The 20,816-nt window shown below is 37.0% G+C and overlaps 1 protein-coding gene across 1 annotated transcript in view; it reads right to left on the bottom strand.

Moving 5' to 3' along the window:
• The window catches only part of ARL6IP6 (ADP-ribosylation factor-like 6 interacting protein 6), a 43,518-nt gene continuing 22,702 nt past the window's right edge, over positions 1-20,816 (bottom strand). The window contains exon 4 of the mRNA XM_010840006.1: positions 1-1,430. Within this exon, the coding sequence (XP_010838308.1) occupies positions 1,337-1,430 (94 nt within the window). The 3' untranslated portion in view covers positions 1-1,336. The remainder of the gene's footprint in view (positions 1,431-20,816) is intronic.

The following is a 20,816-nucleotide window of genomic DNA, read 5'->3' as shown; positions in this document are numbered from 1 at the left end:
GAAACATTATTAAATCATTTACTCAGTAACAACAATTAGCAGGTAACATGAACAAATGTATATATTCATTTCCCATTTGGCCTGAATAAGCAGTGCTTATTACTAAATTTGCTACACAGTGCTATCCTAAGGCAGGTTTTCCTATGGCCAGGGAAAACAGTATTTTAAATAGTCCATCTTTCTAAAATTCAAGTGACTATTCCTAAGCAGGTATTTAGAAAGGAATTGGAACAATTAAGGCTTAATTAGAATGAGAACAAAAACAAAACACACAATTACAAAAGAACATTTAAATAGGAAAATAAGGAAACTATACATAAAAAATTATACATGTACACACATTGTATCAAAATACTTTTTCTATTTTGGTAACCAAATTTTGGAGACTAAAAACAAACTAATTCAAGCATTCCTAAATATAAAAATGTCAAGTCTATATTTATTAAAAACAAGATAGTATTGGTTCTGTTGAAGTAACCACATATGCACCAAGATAAACATTTGGCATTGTGAAAATGGAAAGAGGAGACAGCTTTAAATTTCCTCAGTATTATCACTCCTTAAATACTTAAACTTTTTTCAGTTACTTTTCTGTTAAAAATAAGTTTACTTATTTTTAAATGTGAGGCCAATGTGCTTTTCTTAAAAAGACAAAATACTTATTACAAATGGAAGGTATTAGGTTTGCACCAGATAAAAAAATAACATTTACATTTGCCTAGATGCAACAATTTAAAAAGATACAAATTCAATATATAGTAGGAAAGTATGTAAAAAACAAAAACAAAAACAAAAAAACCCAAAGAACCATACCCCGTTAAAAAAATAAGTGCACCTTCTATTGATTATATATTGAAAACTAAATATTCTGATTTAAAAGTAGCTTCTATAAAATGTCAAAGTAGTAGGCATTGTTTGCTTTTCTAATACAATGAATAAATAAGAAATATTTCTATCTCAAAAGTACTATCAGTATTTCTTAGCAAAAATGTAGTATATACATGGAAAAGCGGGCTTTGATACAGGATGTTCTGCATCTAGGTTTCTGAGTTTGATTTCCATTAAAATGTTTTCTACAACTTATAAGGACAACACACACAAAAGTAAAAAGATGAGGTAAACATCTTATACTTTTAAGAACTACTTGAAACTGAATACTTATATATTCCCAATGCCTCGGCTCTAGAAAAAGTCCTCCATAATGATGATGATATGACTTATATCTGAACCACATAATGAGCAGCAACTTTCTTGGTCTTCTGAATAGGCAGTGATGTTATGTTATTACAAAGTAATCATGACTAAGTTTTGTCCAGTACTTTGCTTCAGTGCAGGTTTACATGAGGCACCAAGCTACAGTAAGAGCAGCTACAATGCCATTCAAAATTGCCATACTGTAGCCCATGTGGAAGGAATGTCCGGTCATTTTCCTAGGGGGAGAAAAAAACAGATGAAAAAAGGAAAATGTAATTTGGAATAGCAAAGACACCATCAGTTTTTACTGAAAATGCTTACAACCTGGAAACACGTTTCCCAAACACTGTTTATACATTAACACACAAGTTAAAAAAGAATATTAGACAGCTGCAGGATTAGTAAAACTGTCTTGTTATCAAATATATTTTTTCAATTTCATTAACTGGAGTAAAATGCTGTTTGATCCCCGTAATTTCTTTACTGTGCTTCACAGTCACATGTACCATCACCTAATTCTAAAATATAAATCTTGTTACTAATATATTACAAGCATATTTTTTTATTTAAATTAACATTGGTTTCCCCACTCTCTTCTTACTGGTAATTTAAAATACATATTTTTTTCCAGTATTTGTCCTACTTGTACCATGTTTTCTTTAGATTACATGAAACTCTACTTTTTCTCTGAGCACTAAAAACAGCACTCGTCCATATGTAAATCATTAACAGATAATGTCTATTATAAACATTACAGTTTTCAACTTAATAGGTTACTTAATTTAGGTGGCTTTCAGTGGGTTCCCAAGTGTCAGTAAAGATGAGGTTTTATGATTACTATGAGGGCCAGCTAGCTCATGTGCACAGATTTCCCCTGACATTTGTTCCCTTAATCATTGAGCAATTTTACTTATTTTACTACATTTTCTTAACACTCTTTACACTAACTCTATTGCAGTAATACTCTTTGCTTATCCTAATAAGGATGAGACATGCTAAAAAGAATAGAAGGTAGTGTCCAGTTGGTGTCAAGAGGCAGAAAAGAATCTTCTCAGTGGATCAATCCAAATCAAGGACATAGAAGGAGGTATACTAGTAGTAGTAAGAATGTCAAGTTGTTAAGTATTAAATAATAAGGGTCCTGGACTGAGAGGGTTACCATGCCCCTTGTCCTCTTTAATAAGCACAAATCAAAGACAGGGAAGAATTTAGATAAAAATTAATATTTGAAGAGCATCTTATTATAATGATTCCAGTCCAGTAAAATCAGGAGCAAAGACTAAAGAATTTACACTTTTCGAAGAACAGCCCCTTTGCATTCACCTGGGACTACAGACGACTTGTAATCGACTTGTATTCTGAGAGCCTCCTGTTCTGGTCCATGGGAGTTATTACTCTCTCCACTCAAACCTTCTCATCTGGGACTAGTTTAAGATGCTTCTCATTTGCTCATAAGGGCATTCTACCTAGCTGTATAACCTACTACTTGGTAAAATAAAAGAGATAACACTAAATACTTTGCCCCTTTAAGAAAAAGGAATTCCTCTAACAAAAACTGGTGAACAGAAATCTAATTGTAACTGTCAACATTATCATTCATTGTAAAAACAAAACAAAACCTATCACTGACCTGAGAATATTTAAATTCACTCTAACAAAGTTAATCATGGAACAGAATTTCAGGACTTTATTGTTCTCTTTTACTAGTTTGAGACCCCACATTCCAATAAAAATAGAAAAATCTCTAAAGTACAGCTTACTAGACATTAGGAAATTATAATAACTACAATGCTGACATAATTGAATTTTACTGAGATGTACAAGCTCAAATGCTCAGTGGATCTCACAAACCAGTAAAACAATGAATTTTAATAACACTGAAGAAATACTCCAGAGCAGTGGTTCTTATTCTTTCTACCACCTCAGACATACCATGCTCCCACTGTGAACACTGTAGCGGTTGTCATGCATGTACTGCCAGGCAAGGGACTAAAAATATTTGAGCAATTTCTAGTTTAAAATTGCTTTTTAAATTCACATGATTTTCCTCCCTGAAAAAGATATACAGAACCCTTGGCAGGTTTTCTATGACCTACTTGTGACCTTTGAAGTCCTGTAAAAAAACTGAAGGTACTTTGATTCCCCTTTGTCAAATACTCCATAAGACGTTATGGAAAAACCTGAACAAACTTTTGACCAACCCAATATAATTAAAATTAACATGTGACTTCATTTAACATACTAATTCAAAAATTTAACACCTGGCTATTCATTTGACCATTTAAAAATAAATACAGAAACAAACAGAGACCTCAATGACAAAACCAGGATGTTTCCTAAAGTAAATGTTAGAATTCCTAACTGTGGATTTTATTATGCTGAGGTATAGTTCTATTCCACCACAATACATTTCTGAAATCAAAACGGAAATAAATGGGAAACATTTAATAAGAAAAAATACTAGAAAAAAAATATGGTTACAAAGCAAAGCTCATAATAATACAACTCTTTCTATATCCTAAAAGATTAGTTATAAGAAGGTACTATCTTGTTTTGATTCTAAAGAATTCCTTTCTAATAATAAAGAATCCTACAAAAACGAACTCATGTGAATCCTGTTAGTGGTTAAGAGTCTGAGAGAGAGTTTTGACGGCCAGCTTTGCCACTTTCAAGGGGTATGAAGCCAGAATTTGACCACTGAGCCTCAATTTCCCAAAATGGAAATACAAAGAAAGTCTACTCTTATAATAAAGTTACGAGAATCAGGTATCTGGCACATAACCAAATAATCAATAAATGTTAGCTGCTATCTACTATGGAAAAGAAAGCTTAGCTATAGATGAGATTCTGAAAAATTCTTTTGATCTTCTACTTCAATTCTTGCTTCTAAGTAAAACACCTAAATCTAGACCCAACCCAAATCAAAACAGAGGAACAGGAACATACAAGCAGACTCAAGAGGTGGAGGGAAGAAAGAGACTGAAGAACTACAGGTTTGTGTTTGTGTGTGCGTTTCTGCTTGGAATTACCCTCTTCCAAAAAGTTCATCATCACTTCTCCCTTTATAATTCACAAGGAACTCAAGACTTCCACTATTTAGATCTAGATTTTGTAGTCTGGAAATGTGCTTTCTAGCAATATAGTTATATTGATATCTAACAAACTTGTAAAGTGACTAAATCATGCAAGAACTATACCTTAATTATTTTCATTTATTCAGGAATGGAATACATTTCAAATTTAAAATTCAAGTTAATTCAATGATTCTGGCAATTTAACTAAGTATAGTCTTACTTTTGAACTACAAATTAAAGCACTGACTAAGCCACTACCATAAGTCTCAAATAAATTACCCTTATTTCAGAGAGAGACCAAACAGATTGGCAGCTCTTTTTTCATGTTTCGTATTGATTGCTTTTCCTCTAATCATGGTCTGGTTGACTCCTAACTGAAGGTCTGTGCTACACAGTGCTGTGCTTAGTCACTCAGTCGTGTCCAACTCTTTGTGGTCCCATGCACTGGGGCCTTCCAGGCTCCTCTGTCCATGGGGATTCTCTAGCTAAGTATACTGGAGCAGGTTGCCATGCCCTCCTCTAGGGGACCTTTCCAACCGGATCGAACCCAGGTCTCCCTCATGGCAGGCCGATTCTTTACCGTCTGAGCCAATACTACACAGTAGTCTTCACTTTCTTGAAGTCTTCATTCATATACTATATTCATTCCTTTATTTCCTTTCCCTCACATATGTTCCACATTTCAGACATGCTTCTTATGACCGAACTCTTTCAATTTTCAATTTAATACAGTAACATCACTGCCAACCGATTTTTCTCTGAGCAGAAAGCTCTCTGCTTGCCAGTAAGGAACTATATTAAAGTCTTACATTAACAATCAACTGGCTATTTGTCTGTGACTGGCTCAATAGGAAACAGGATGACTAGTTGATACTAATCTATTCCTTCTTTACACATCTGAGCTGCCTTTTACTGCTCATTCTCTCCCTAGCCAAGAAATCTCTAATGCCAAAAAAATTTTAAGCTGTGTGAGCTCTGACTGGAGTAACTATCAGTTCTTTACCTGGAATCAGAAATTCTTAACCCAAGCCCAAAATCTGTAAGAAAATACTAAACCTCACCATATTTCAATCACTTGCAAAGCATTTCTCTCACATTTCTTTCAGAAACACAAAATGATACAACAAATTACTTGCACAAATTGCTGAGGAAGATGAAACTGTCAGTATTCCAATTAACTTTACCAGTGTTATTTAAGAAATAAGGGTTAGAATTTCAAAGAGAAAGCTTTCCTCCCTGAGGAAATGCTCTCATTAAGGAAAAAACAATATATATTACATTCACCCTTTATACTCTACAGTTCCGTTTTCTGTTGTTGGAGCAAGTCTTTTTCACTTTTTAAATTTTTTTTTATTGGAGTTGATTTACAATGTTGTGTTAGTTTCTGCAGTACAGCAAAGTGAGTCAGTTATATATTTATACACATATATCCACTTTTTAGATTCTATTCCTGCTGCTGCTGCTGCTAAGTCTCTTCAGTCGTGTCCGACTCTATGCAACCCCATAGACGTCAGCCCACCAGGCTCCCCCGTCCCTGGGATTCTCCAGGCAAGAACACTGGAGTGGGTTGCCATTTCCTTCTCTGATGCATGAAAGTGAAAGTGAAAAGTGAAAGTGAAGTCGCTCAGTCGTGTCCGACTCCTAGCGACCCCATGGACTGCAGCCCACCAGGCTCCTCCATCCATGGGATTTTCCAGGCAAGAGTACTGGAATGGGGTGCCATTGCCTTCTCCAGATTCTGTTCCTATAGGTCATTAAACAGTATTGAAGAGTCTCCTGTGCTATACAGTAGGTTCTTACAGTAGTAGTGTGTATATGTCCCAGGTGGCGCTAGTGGTAAAGAACCTGCCTGCTAATGCAGGAGAGATAAGGGAGCAGTTCAATCCCTGGGTTGGGAAAATTCCCTGGAGGAGGGCATGGCAACCCATTCCAGTATTCTTGCCTGGAGAATCCCATGGATAGAGGAGCCTGGAGGGCTACAGTCTATGGGGTTGCAAAGAGTCAGACACAACTGAATCTACTTAGCATAGCAAGCACATGCATGTCAGTCCCAATCTCCCAATTTATCCCTCCACCCCCTCTCCCCCTTGGTAACTGTATTTGTTTCCTATATCCGTGACTCAATTTCTGTTTTGTAAATAGGTTCATTTGTACCATGTGCTTATATTTCCCATATAAGCGGTATCATATGATACTTGTCTTTTTCCATCTGACTTACTTCACTAGGTATGATGGTGTCTAGGTCTATCCATGTCACTGGAAATGGCACTATTTCTTTCTATTTAATGGCTGAGTAATATATACTTACCACATCTTCTTTATCCAGTCCTCTGTCAATGGACATTTAGTTTGCTTCCACGTCCTGATTATCTAAATAGTGCTACAATGAACATGGTGATGCACGGATCTTTCTGAATCATGGTTTTCTCTAGATTTATGTCCAGGAATGGGACTGCTGGATCAGACGGTAGCTCTATTTTTAGTTTTAAAGAAACCTCCATAGTGTTTTCCATAGTAGCTGCACCAATTTATATTCCTACCAACGGTGTAGAAGGGTTCCCTTTTTTCCACACCATTCACAACATTTAATGTTTGTTGATTTTTTGATTATGGCCATTCTAACTAGTATAAGGTGATATACCTCACTGTAGTTTTGATTTGCATTTCTCTAGTAATTAGTGACGTTGAGCATCTTTTCATATGCCTTTTGACCAGCTGTATGTGTTCTTTAGCAAAATGTCTATCTGGATTTTCTGTCCACTTTTTGATTTTTTTTTTTTTTTTGGATACTGAGATATATGGACTGTTTATATATTTTGAGATTAATCCCTTTTTGGTTGCTTTGTTTACAAATATTTTCTTCTATTCTGTGGGTTTTCATTTCCTTTATGGTTTCCTTTGCTGTGCAAAAGCTTTTAATTAGGTCCCATTTGTTCATTACTCTTGGAAGTGGATCAAAAAAGATCTTACTGCAATTTATGTCATAGAGTGTTCTGCCTATGTTTTCCTCTAAGAGTTTTATAGTATCCAGTCTTGTATTTAGGTCTTTAATCCACTGAGTTTATTTTTGTATATGGTGGTAGAGAATGTTCTAATTTCATTCTTTTATATGTATCTGTCCAGTTATCCCAGCACTGTTTACTGAGCGCACTGCTTTCGTCCACTGTATATTCTCGCCGCCTGTCATGGACTTGGGGACCGAGTGCATGGCTTTCCCTCTGCACTTCTATCCTGCTCCGCTGATCTGTATTTCTGTGTTCTGTGGCACTATCATTTTGTTTTGATTAAAGTTCTTTATTTTAAAATTTTCTTCTCTTTCCATTAAACTTCACCAAAATTTATAGCATGAGTTCTTTATACCAGGTAATATACATGGGAGACAAAGATGTGTCTAGTGACATAGTGTCCTAAGTGTTAAAGTTCTGCAGACAGCATTACTTAGAAGACGAAGGAGCTGTTTGGTTTGTAGAAGGGGAGAGATTTTAAGTTTAAAAGAACAGTCAGTACCTGAGCTAAAACTGAGTATGATGAAATCAGCATTCTAAACAAATAACAATATGTGCAGGGGCAACATGTAGAGAATGCAGGAAATGGTTAATAGTTCAGCATGGTGAGAGAAGGACTTGGAAAACTAACTCTCCTTCTATGGGGTGGAGGTAGGGGGGTTTAAACCTGGCTCTAATATTTATAGGACTACTTTAGCCTCCTTGAAAATCTAATTCCCATCTTTAAAGTAAGGTTAATAATTCCTCTCTTTAGTGCTCCTGTGAAGACTGAAAGAGATAATATTAACAAGTACTTGTTGCAGTGTCTTGAATGTACTGAGCACAAAATCATTAACCCAATAAATGTCAACCATTATTTTTCATGCTGGACTTGCTGGAGTTAATGAGAGAGAATGAAGAACTGAAGGTGAGGCCAGGTTTCCCACCTTACTGGCTAGATGAAACATCACTCACCATGATAGGGAACCCAAAATACAGGTTGATACAAGTGGAAAATTTTAGATGTGTTAAACTCCAAATACCTATGGGACACTGAAGTAAAAACTCCTAGTAAGCAACAGGAAATACAAATGAAAATTAAAAGGGAGGTTCTCAGAAGACAGACTCAAGATAGGCTAGACAGACTCCGAAGTCTATTTTTCAGAATAGTAGCTTATGAAAAGGGATTCCACAAGTGCCAAGTAGGGATCAGAAAGCTGGAAAGAAAAAACAAAACAAAACAGAAGGGAGCAGTGTCAGAGAAATTAAGAAAGAAAATCATTTTGAAAAAGAATATTAAACTTTCAAATAATGGGTTGAAAATGAATTTTAAATTTTGTAATTAAGAGTTCTGTGGTCAATTTAAGGAGAAAAAATTTTAGTCTAGGAGTGACTGCACAACATATGTGGTAGCAACTAAAGTTCACTGTGAAGCAGGGACTATCTCTTCTCTAGTCTTAAAAGATACTTAACTATGAAGAGATTTAGGCATGAAGATATTTTCTCTAACACAGGAGAAACTTGAATGTTTGTAGAATTAAGTTTGGGCAGGGAGAAGAACCCTTTATCCTCTGAGATACAAGGAAAAATGGTATGACGGAAGTGGATGTAAACTAAGTTTGTAATTAATTTCATGAAAGAGGGAGGAAGAAGCAAGAAGTTCCCTCACAATGACCTTTCATGAAACTGGAAGTGAGGTCCACTGAAAACTAAAATGCAAAGTATGTAGAATAAACACAGAAAAAAATTGGGACAGGGATGTAGGATGGATGGATGTGCTGCTAATCACTTCAGTTGTGTCTGGCTCTGTGTAACCCTATGGACTGTAGCCCGCCAGGCTCCTCTGTCCATGGGATTCTCTAGGCATGGATGGATAGTGCTAGCTAGTAAGATTCTAGTTCAGAATATGAAGGTTGTGAACTCAAGTTATTCAGATCTTAGTTTGGATGATTCATCTCTTAGTCTCTTCATCCTTTCTATATGGACCACAGCACTGGACCCATTTCAGAATGGATTTGAGGTCTTCTGCTGTTGCAACGTTTTGCTAGCTTTGTTGCAGGCTCTCTCCTACCTGACCTTCCTTTTACCTCTATAACTTTACAATTTTTCAGGGCAGGCACTTCATCCTTCCTTCTCTGCAAAGGCCTGGTAAAAGGAAGCTAGTTTTACTTATAGTTCCTAACAACTGTAACCAAGTTTTGATGTATTTACTTTGGCTTCCCATTTTAAAGTTTCTATTATAATTATTTTTCTTGCCAACAACTTATTTCTCCTAGTTGATTTCTTAATCCTGAAAAACACTTACTGTACCTGGGAAAAAAGTAACTTGTAGACTCACAATCTAAAAGAAGTGAGTAAAGTTAATACAACGGGTTTTTATAACTGTCTTGTGTTGTTCTGTGTGTGTTTGCTCAGTCATGTCCGAATCTTTGCGACCCCATGGACTGTATCTTGTCAGGCTCCTCTGTCCATAGGATTTTCCAGGCAAGAATACTGGAGTGAGAAGTCATTTCCTTCTCCAATTTTGTTATAATTTTAAACATCCTCAAGCTGTAAGCTTTCTTGTTTGTTCAAATGGCCTTTAGAGGACCCTTTATCACTACTTTATCATCATTTATTCACTAAAACTTAGATGTTCAGTAAAAGTTAACGCATTTACCATTTAAGTGTGAAGGAATTACTATGGGCTTCCCTTGCGGCTCAGTTGGGAAAGAATCCACCTGCAATAAGGGAGACCTGGGATCAATCCCTGGGTTGGGAAGACCTCCTGGAGAAGGGAAAGGCTACTCACTTCAGTATTCTATCCATGGGGAAATAATTATTATAAATTACTTCCATTTTATATTATTATATTATTATATTATATTATATATTATATTATATATATTATTATATTATTATATTTTTATTATTATTATAAATTACCCCATTTTATAATGGGGTTTTAAAAAAAGTGTGTCATATCCTGACATCTATAAAACTAAGCTGAACAGACAAGCCCACTTGATCTTATAAACATATATGTGTGTGTATATACATATATTTCTTAGATCTTTAGAAACTTTATAAGTAATGTCTAATTTCAGAGTGGTCCTCTAAGGAAGGCTTAGCAAACTAGGACACACCTGTCCTGCCACCTGTTTCTTTTTATTGGAAAATAGTCTCACTCATTCCTTTATGTACTGTCTTTAGCTGCTTTGGTGCTACAGTGGCAGAGCTGAAGAGTTGTGACAGGGACCACATGGCCCACAAAGCCAAAATACCACTTGCTCCTTTACAGAAAAGTCTGCCAACTTTTGTCATAAAGGCTTCCTATTCAAAGTATAATCCACAGATTAGCAATATATTAGCCTTGCCTGGGAATTCCAGGCAAGGCTAATTCTGAAATAGAGAATTCTGAACACAGAATTTCAGAATGTACCCCGACATACTGAATCAAAATCTCTTCAGCCAGAACCTCTAGTGACTCTAAAAACCTCAAAGTAAATACTATTACTATTAGGAAATATATAAATTAGCAAAGAGATTTCCTAAGAGATTATCACTTCAGAAATCTATCCCACTTCAAAAATCTATCCCAATTGCTTTACACTTGAAAGCTTCAAAGTTACTACAGTTTTAAACAAAAAAATACATAAGTTGAACAATGATAAAACTTATTTGTTTCACTTTATCATTATGTTCCTAAAACAGATTTTGACTTCTTTAGAATGTTATAGGACAGATAACTCGAATAAGAAATCAGGTAAGAAACTATGCAGAAGTTAAAAAAAAATTCTCCCATTTGTCCCTCTCTTGTTTTTGTGTATATTTACATTGCTAAGACAGTGGCTACACATTGGATGCATTGTACAACTGTGTATGCATATATACATTTATATTTCTTTTGCCTTAAAAAAAATACATTTCGAAGTAATCTGTCAGGAGAAAATACAGCAAAATATTTTTAGAATGAAGTGCCAGAGAATAAGACTAAAACTATCATATTAGCTAGTTTACCAGATTGTAAGTTTAACCCCTCAAGAAAATTAGAGACACCAAGGGAACATTTCATGCAAAGATGGGCACAATAAAGGACAGAAATGGTATGGACCTAACAGAAGCAGAAGATATTAAGAAGAGGTGGCAAGAATACACAGAAGAACTGTACAAAAAAGATCTTTGAGACTCAGATAATCATGATGGTGTGATCACTCACCTAGAGCCAGACATCGTGGAATGTGAAGTCAAGTGGGCCTTAGGAAGTATCACTACGAACAAAGCTTGTGGAGTGATGGAATTCCAGTTGAGCTATTTCAAATCCTAAAAGATGATGCTGTGAAACTGTGGTACTCAACATGCCAGCAATTTGGAAAACTCAGCAGTGGCCACAGGACTGGAAAAAGTCAGTTTTCATTCCAATCCCAAAGAAAGGCAATGCCAAAGAATGTTCAAACTACCGCACAACTGCACTCATCTCACACGCTAGTAAAGTAATTCTCAAAATTCTCCAAGCCAGGCTTCAACAGTACATGAACTGTGAACTTCCTGATGTTCAAGCTAGATTTAGAAAAGGCAGAGGAACAAGAGATCAAACTGCCAACATTCGCTGGATCACCGAAAAAGCAAGAGAGTTTCAGAAAAACATCTATTTCTGCTTTATTGACTATGCCAAAGCCTTTGACTGTGTGGATCACCACAAACTGTGGAAAATCCTGAAAGAGATGGGAAAACCAGACCACCTGACCTGCCTTTTGAGAAATCTGTATGCAGGTCAGGAAACAACAGTTAGAACTAGACATGGAACAACAGACTGGTTCCAAATAGGAAAAGCAGTACGTCAAAGCTGTATACTGTCACCTTGCTTATTTAACTTATATGCAGAGTACATCATGAGAAATGCTGGGCTGGATGAAGCACAAGCTGGAATCAAGATTGCCAGGAGAAATGTCAAAAACCTCAGATATACAGATGACACCACCCTTATGGCAGAAAGTGAAGAACTAAAGAGCCTCTTGATGAAAGTGAAAGTGGAGAGTGAAAAAGTTGGCTTAAAGCTCAACCTTCAGAAAACAATGATCTTAGGCATCTGATCCCATCACTTCATGGCAAACAGATGGAGAAACAGTGGAACAGTGGCTGACTTTATTTTTTTGAGCTCCAAAATCACTGCAGATGGTGACTGCAGCCATGAAACTAAAAGACACGTACTCCTTGGAAGTACAGTTATGACCAACCTAGACAGCATATTAAAAAGCAGAGGCATTACTTTGCCAACAAAGGTCCGTCTAGCCAAGGCTATGGTTTTTCCAGTGGTCATATATGGATGTGAGAGTTGGACTATAAAGAAAGCTGAGCGCCAAAGAATTGATGCTTTTGAACTGTGGTCCTGGAGAAGACTCTTGAGAGTCCCTTTGACTGCAAGGAGATCCAACCAGTCCATCCTAAAGGAGATCAGTCCTGAATGTTCATTGGAAAGACTGATGTTGAAGCTGCAACTCCAGTACTTTGGCCACCTGAGGCAAAGAGCTGACTCATTTGAAAAGACCCTGATGCTGGGAAAGACTGAAGGCAAGAGGAGAAGGGGATGATAGAGGATGAGATGGTTGCATGGCATCACTGACTCAATGGACACGAGTTTGAGTAAACTGTGGGAGGTGGTGATGACAGGGAGGCCTGGCGTGCTGCAGTCCATGGGGTCGCAGAGTCAGACACGACTGAGCAACTGAACTGAAGTGAACTGAAGGTGTAGTTATATTTGGGGGGAATGATGTATTTCAAGTGCATACACCACACCATATACACACATATGTATGTCTAGAGTCATATGGTTTTAGTAATCAAGATTACAAGTACAGAAATAATTATTAAAAAATATGTTCTATATGATTATACTTGTATAAAAACAGAAATATTTACATATGTATAGTTTTTTTTTAAATCTGAAGTATAATCTGCAGTCTGTTCACACTAGTTAATTCAGCATTATTCAAAATAAGATTCTGCAGCCATTAACTAAGTTATACAATTCTGTGCTACATGTATTAATTCTATAATCATAAAAATATCAATAAAGATAAATTTTACATCAGTCACTCTCCTAACAAATAAATTTCTCAATTACTATTTGAAATAGAAATGCTATTAAAATATAAAAGCATTAGAAATATGACTGTGCACTGACTTCAAGGTTTCACAATAATCCTGAGCTAAGGATCATCTTGAAAAACATTTACTTAAAAGATGCTTAAGGTAAGGAAAAAATATAAATATAAATAAATACATATATATATATATATACACACACACACACACACATAATGTTGAGCTATAATGCATCATTCTTAAAAATACATGGGCTTCTGAGGTGGTGCTAGTGGTAAAGAACCTGTCTGCCAGTGCAGGGAATATAAGAGGCATGTTCTATCCCTGGGTTGGAAAGATCCCCTGAAAAGAGGGCATGGCAACCCACTCCAGTATTCTAGCCTGGAGAATCCCATGGACAGAGAAGCCATTTTGAGCATTTACTCCATTGCCTCTTCGGCCTGGTAATTAGGCTAAAGATGCGCATTATGAGGAAGTATCAGTTATAAAGTAGCCACCATTTTAATGAAGCAAGTTGGTTTATCAATCTACACAATGGTAGACTATGTTATAGAATTCAAAATATCAACTTTAAGCAGCTCATTTTTAAAAAAGGATTTTCTTTTTCCTTAGTTTCCCAGCTATACTGCCAACTTCTCTAGTCCTTATGATCTCTTATAATCTATGCCTCATCTAGAATTTTACCAACTAGAAATTTTAATTGAATCACAACCTATGTTTTGCTGCTGTGATATTAACTAACGTAATAACGTACAGGCACTGAAAGATCCTAACAATGAGCGGAGTTCTTTAACATGCAATTAAAATGTGTGCATTTAAGTTATTTCTCATTGTATTAGTTTCCTGAAAATTAAAGAGAAATAAATGTATATCTGGTTGGATGAAATTGCATACTAACTTACAGTCTAGTTTACTTATATATAGCAATCTGTTGTTACTGTTTAACTGCTAAGTCCTGTCCCACGCTTTTGCGACCCCAAGAATTGTAGCCCACGTGGTTCCTCTGTTCATGGAATTTCCCAGGCAAGAATACTGGAGTGAGGTGCCAGGTTGCCATTTCCTTCTCCAGGGATCTTCTCAACCTAGGGATGGAACCTGCGTCTCCTACATTAGTAGCAGATTCTTTATCACTGAGCCGGCAGGAAAGCCATATAGCAGTTTACTTGATTGCAAATGGAACTAAACATGTTAACTATATTCATCAGTGTACAGAGGTAGAAAAATGCCTAAGGACATCTATCTGTCCTAGATACTGTCCTTAGTTAGACAAAGTCCTTATTTGTTAGAAAGTTAGGCCAAACAGTATTAAAAACAATGGGATTCCCAAGACTTTGGATTTCATAAGTCAGTTTAAAAATAACACCATGTTTTGCTGACAAACTTGTTTTGCCAAGAACAAGGTTTAAAAACCACTACCATGTACTATTAGCATTATTTAATACAAGAAAGAGCATATTATTATCAAAAGAACAGAAAGGGGAAAAAATTTAAAGAATAAAAATCTAAAGATAAATAACAATTACTCAAGAAAAGATAATTTGCAACCAGTGGTAGGCCATAGTCAGACATCCAGCTTGAATTAAGGAAAGGAAAGAAAAGCTCTGGGACTATATCAGATTTATCATCTGATGTACCTGTTGCTTTACCTAGTAAACATATTTATTGCCTATGAGTGTAGATATCACTGCTTTCAATCCCATTTTGGAGAGGAGGAAATTAAGGTTCAGAGATACCAAATGACTCGCTCAAAAGTTCTTCTGAGTAGTATATGGTATAGCCTGCATTTGGAAGTTGCTTCCTGACTTATAAGCTCTTTATAACATACCAGGCTGACTCATAATTTATGAAGATTGTTGAACACATATAAAGGGTTCCAAGTACAACATTACCAAGTGCTATCTCTTAAGTATTTCTTATCCATGCTATTCTGTGCATATGGACACCCATGTCTATTCAGCAACCCATACATAACACATTGTAAATCTGTGTAAGCAAAAGCCATAGCAAATAGGTGCAAAGCAAACAGCAGCTATATTCCTTTATGAAAGTAACAAAGAAACCAAGAATATTTAATATGATTTCTTACAGGATTTTGTTACATCTATTTAAGTCTCCATTTAGAATTTTAATGGAATACAGAAGACATGTATATATTCTAACCCTTCAAGAAGCCTCTGTGCAATGCCATCAATATATTCATTAATAGTGACAGCTTTACAACTGATGGCTCCAAACAGTCCCTAGAATGAAGATAATGAATAATGAAATGATAGATAATGAAACTTCATGATACTCAAATAGCAAGGCCAAGTTCTTGATCTATCTCTTTTGTCAGTAGCTTCTCTCCAACTGCAATTAGCCATCTGACATCTGTTTCATTAGTCCATGGCAATAAAGAATATCTGATCTCACAAAGCGGCAACTCTCCAAAGTCTGTATAAAACAGTCACACTATCAATTTGTTGTGTTCAATGTTAAATCTTGTGTGCTTGGAAAAGAAACTTCTAATTTAAATACTAAATCACCTACTTGTCTTGATCTTCAAGACTTTTATTACTGATCAAGAACTCATAACCTCATTTCTATTATGATTTTACTATTTTGTTTGTACTATATCTTAACCTGTAAGAAAAATAATGGCCCCAGTATTAAGAACAAGAACTTAGAGAAAACCCTTACACATACAAATGTAATGGAGATTTACATATTTCAGCATCTGACTACATCCAGAACATTACACACGAAATAACATGTGAGATGCATTTTCATTCTGTAAAAGTTACCAAAAACAGTTTATCAAAAAGCAATTCAAATGAAAATCAACTGTTCACTTTTCTTTTACTTGTAATTTACTCTGCAAATACCAAATACCATTGCAACACAATTAAAAAAAAAAAAAGACTGTACAGAAATGTTTAAATTGAATTAAAAGCATGTGTTTGTTTTTAGAAACACATTAGAAATTGAGTGTCCTAATATTCACAAATATCATTTGTGGTTGGAAGAAGCAGAAAGGTGGATAACTCAGAGTGATCCAGACAAAAAATCCAACGGTACCCGGAAGACAGTAGTTTGTAAATTCAGTACAGATTGCCAATCAAATTCTATATATTTTAACATTTTAGGAAATGCAGATGTGACCATTTGAGAGGCATCTGAAGTACAAATGAAACAAAATGGAGGGGGAAGGGAACAACCTTTAAAACAATGATATGGCCATGCTGCTGCTGCTAAGTCACTTCAGTCGTGTCCGACTCTGTGTGACCCCATAGACGGAAGCCCACCAGGCTCCCCCGTCCCCGGGATTCTCCAGGCAAGAACACTGGAGTGGGTTGCCATTTCCTTCTCCAATGCATGAAAGTGAAAAGTGAAAGTGAAGTCGCTCAGTCATGTCTTTCCCTCAGCGACCCCATGGACTGCAGCCTTCCAGGCTCCTCCGTCCATGGGATTTTCCAGGCAAGAGTACTGGAGTGGGGTGCCATTGGCCATAGGACATGACAAAAACTGGTTAGAATCAACTAGGTCCAAGATGGCAGAAAATTGAACCTCATCATATGCTCCCTGTAATACCTTAGTATCTAAATGATGCACCCACCAGCCCCATGACAGTTCTAGGCTAACCATAAAAGTTCAAGAAGTAGGTGGTGGCTTAATCCTGAAGCTGCTGCCCCTTCCCCAAATTAATTGGGATAATCCTCCCACTCATTAGCCTATGAAATTACCCAGCCCATAAAAAATAACCACACCATATGTCAAGGCTCTCTCACCTTCTGAGACGGCCCATATTCTGTGGAGTGGTGCTGTTGTTCAGTAACTAAGTCATGTCTGACTCCTTGCAACTTTATGGACTGTAGCAGGCCAGACTCCCCTGTTCTTCACCATCTCCCAGAGTTCGCTCAGATTTACGTCCATTGAGTCAGTGATGCTCTTTAAGCATCTCATCTTCTGCTGACCCCTTCTTTTGCTCCCCTCATAGCTTAGTTGGTAAAGAATCCACCTGCAATTAGGAGACCCCAGTTCAATTCCTGGGTGGGGAAGATCCTCTGGAGAAGGGATAAGCTACCCACTCCAGTATTCCTGGGCTTCCCTTGTGGCTCAGCTGGTAAAGAATCTGCCTGGAATGCAGGAGACATGGGTTCCATCCCTGAGTTGGGAAGATCCCCTGGAGAAGGGAAAGGCTACCCACTCCAGTATTCTGGCCTGGAGAACTCCATGGACAGTCACAAAGAGTCAGACATGACTGAGCGACTTTCACCTACTTACTCTTTTGCTTTCAGTCTTTTCTAGCATCAGGGTCTTTTCTAATGAATTGGCTGTTCACATCAGGTGGCCAAAGTACTGGAGCTTCAGCATCAGTCCTTCCAATGAATATTCAGGGGTGATTTCCTTTAGGATAGACTGGGTTGAACTCCTTGCAGTCCAAGGGACTCTCAAGAGTCTTCTCCAGCACCACAATTCAGAAGCATCAATTCTTTGGTGCTGAGCCTTCTTTACGGTCCAATTCTCACATCCATACATGACTACTGAGAAAACCATAGCTTTGAGAGTACATACCTTTGTCAACAAAGTAATGTCTCTGCTTTTTAATATACTGTCTAGGTTCATCATAGCTTTCCTGCCAAGGGGTAAGCATCTTCTAATTTCATGGCTGTACTCGCTGTCTACAAGTCTGGTAAGTGTGTTTTTCTCTAAGTACGTCCAGTTTTTAACCCATTATTTTGTCTCCAAATTCTTTCATGATGAAGCAAGAACCTTAAATTCACTGGCAACACAAACACTGCCTTTAAGTTGAGTTATAACAAAAATATAATATTTTGCTTATTTCTGATAATTAAAAATGGCTACTTGAGTAACAATTTTCACTCAAATTTTGGGCTTAGGTCTCCTTTAAAAGCTATCTAAGAAAACTTACAGTGATGTCTATTTTTTGTTTTAACAAATATTCCCATATCCTTAGAAACTTTAAATATAAGCATTAGTTTTTCCTCCTTGGAAATAAGTCTCTGGGTATTTCCAGAACAAAATAATAGTGCTATCCCTATAATGCTAACACCTTGGCTCAAATGTTAAAGGAATGATGCTGTTAAATTGGAACTCTAACCTAAATAAGATCAAACAAGAGCACACTAGCAGTTAAGACTTCTGTCTATCAACTGAAATTAAACAACACCTTTACTTCTTAAAGAATACTGGACCTTAAAAAAAAAATACTCGCCCTTAACCTCTGACTCTATGTAAAAGTCCTATTAGCCAGACAAACTTAATGACTTTTTAAAATATATTTTTCATCACTTTTATTGCAAATTTTGACTCAATTAAAAAACTAATGAGCTATCTACATTGTGTTTTTTGCTAGACCCATCACATACATTATCGTTTCCCAACTAAATTTATTTCTAGATTATAAACTAACATTTTAACCCTAGACAGGACCTATGATAATCACTGAGTTATCTAACAAGCTGATAACTATAAATCTGCAGCCACATCAACAGTGGAAACAGTGGGAGACTTTATTTTCTCGGGGTCCAAAATCATCACAGATGGTGACTGCAGCCTTGAGTTAAAAAACACTTGCTCCTTGGAAGAAAAGCTATGACAAACCTAGACAGCATATTAAAAAGCAGAGATATTACTTTGCCAACAAAGGTCCATCTAGTTAAGGCTATGGTTTTTCTAGTAGTCATGTACGGATGTTGAGAGTTAGACCATAAAGAAAGCTGAGCAATGAAGAATTGATGCTTTTGAACTGTGGTGTTTGAAGGCAGGAGGAGAAGGGGATGACAGATGATGAGTTGGTTGGATGGCATCACTGACTCAATGGACATGGGTTTGAGCAAAATCCAGTAGTTGTTGATGGACAGGGAAGCCTGGTGTGCTGCAGTCCATGGGGTCACAAAGAATTGGACACTACTGAGGGACTGAACTGAACTGAGATGGCATTTGTGCACAGGTAATGTGAAATGAGAAAAGAAATGAGAAAAGGAGAAATGGAAAGATAAGCATCTGAATGCAGAGTTCCAAAGAATAGCAAGAAGAGATAAGAAAGCCTTCCTCAGCAATCAATGCAAAGAAATAGAGGAAAACAACAAAATGGGAAAGACTAGAGATCTCTTCAAGAAAATCAGAGATACCAAGGGGACATTTCATGCAAAGATGGACTCGATAAAGGACAGAAACGGTATGGACCTAACAGAAGAAGAGGATATTAAGAAGAGGTGGCAAGAATACAAAGAAGAACGGTACAAAAAAGATCTTCAGGACCCAGATAATCACGATGCTGTGATCACTCACCTAGAGCCAGACATCCTGGAATGTGAGGTCAAGTGGGCCTCAGGAAGCATCACTACGAACAAAGCTAGTGGAGGTGATGGAATTCCAGTTGAGCTATTTCGAATCCTGAAAGATGATGCTGTTAAAGGGCTGCACTCAATATGCCAGCAAATTTGGAAAACTCAGCAGTGGCCACAGGACTGGAAAAGGTCCGTTTTCATTCCAATCCCAAAGAAAGGCAATGCCAAAGAATGCTCAAACTACCACACAATTGCACTCATCTCACACGCTAGTAAAGTAATGCTCAAAATTCTCCAAGCCAGGCTTCAGCAATACATGAACCGTGAACTTCCTGATGTGCAAGCTGGTTTTAGAAAAGGCAGAGGAACCAGAGATCAAATTGCCAACATCTGCTGGATCATCGAAAAAGCAAGAGAGTTCCAGAAAAACATCTATTTCTGCTTTATTGACTATGCCAAAGCCTTTGACTATGTGGATCACAATAAACAGTGGAAAATTCTGAAAGAGTTGGGAATACCAGACCACCTGACCTGCCTCTTGAGAAATCCGTACGCAGGTCAGGAAGCAACACTTAGAACTGGACATGGAACAACAGATTGGTTCCCAATAGGAAAAGGAGTACGTCAAGGCTATATATTATCACCCTGCTTATTTAACTTATATGCAGAATACATCATGAGAAACACTGGACTAGAAGAAACACAAGCTGGAATCCAGATTGCCGGGAGAAATATCAATAACCTCAGATATGCAGATGACACCACCCTTATGGCAGAAAGTGAAGAGGAACTCAAAAGCCTCTTGATGAACATGAAAGTGGAGAGTGAAAAAGTTGGCTTAAAGCTCAACATTCAGAAAACGAAGATCATGGCATCCGGTCTCATCACTTAATGGGAAATAGATGGGGAAACAGCGGAAACAGTGTCAGACTTTGTTTTTTTGGGGCCCCAAAATCACTGCAGATGGTGACTGCAGCCATGAAATTAAAAGACGCTTACTCCTTGGAAGGAAAGTTATGACCAACCTAGATAGCATATTCAAAAGCGGAGACATTACTTTGCCAACAAAGGTCCGTCTAGTCAAGGCTATGGTTTTTCCTGTGGTCATGTATGGATGTGAGAGTTGGACTGTGAAGAAGGCTGAGTGCCGAAGAATTGATGCTTTTGAACTGTGGTGTTGGAGAAGA

Source organism: Bison bison, unplaced genomic scaffold (genome assembly GCF_000754665.1).
Source record: "Bison bison bison isolate TAMUID 2011002044 unplaced genomic scaffold, Bison_UMD1.0 scf7180017864139, whole genome shotgun sequence".
In the NCBI taxonomy this organism is placed as follows: Eukaryota; Metazoa; Chordata; class Mammalia; order Artiodactyla; family Bovidae; genus Bison; species Bison bison.
This window is presented reverse-complemented; position numbering and strand designations above follow the sequence as displayed.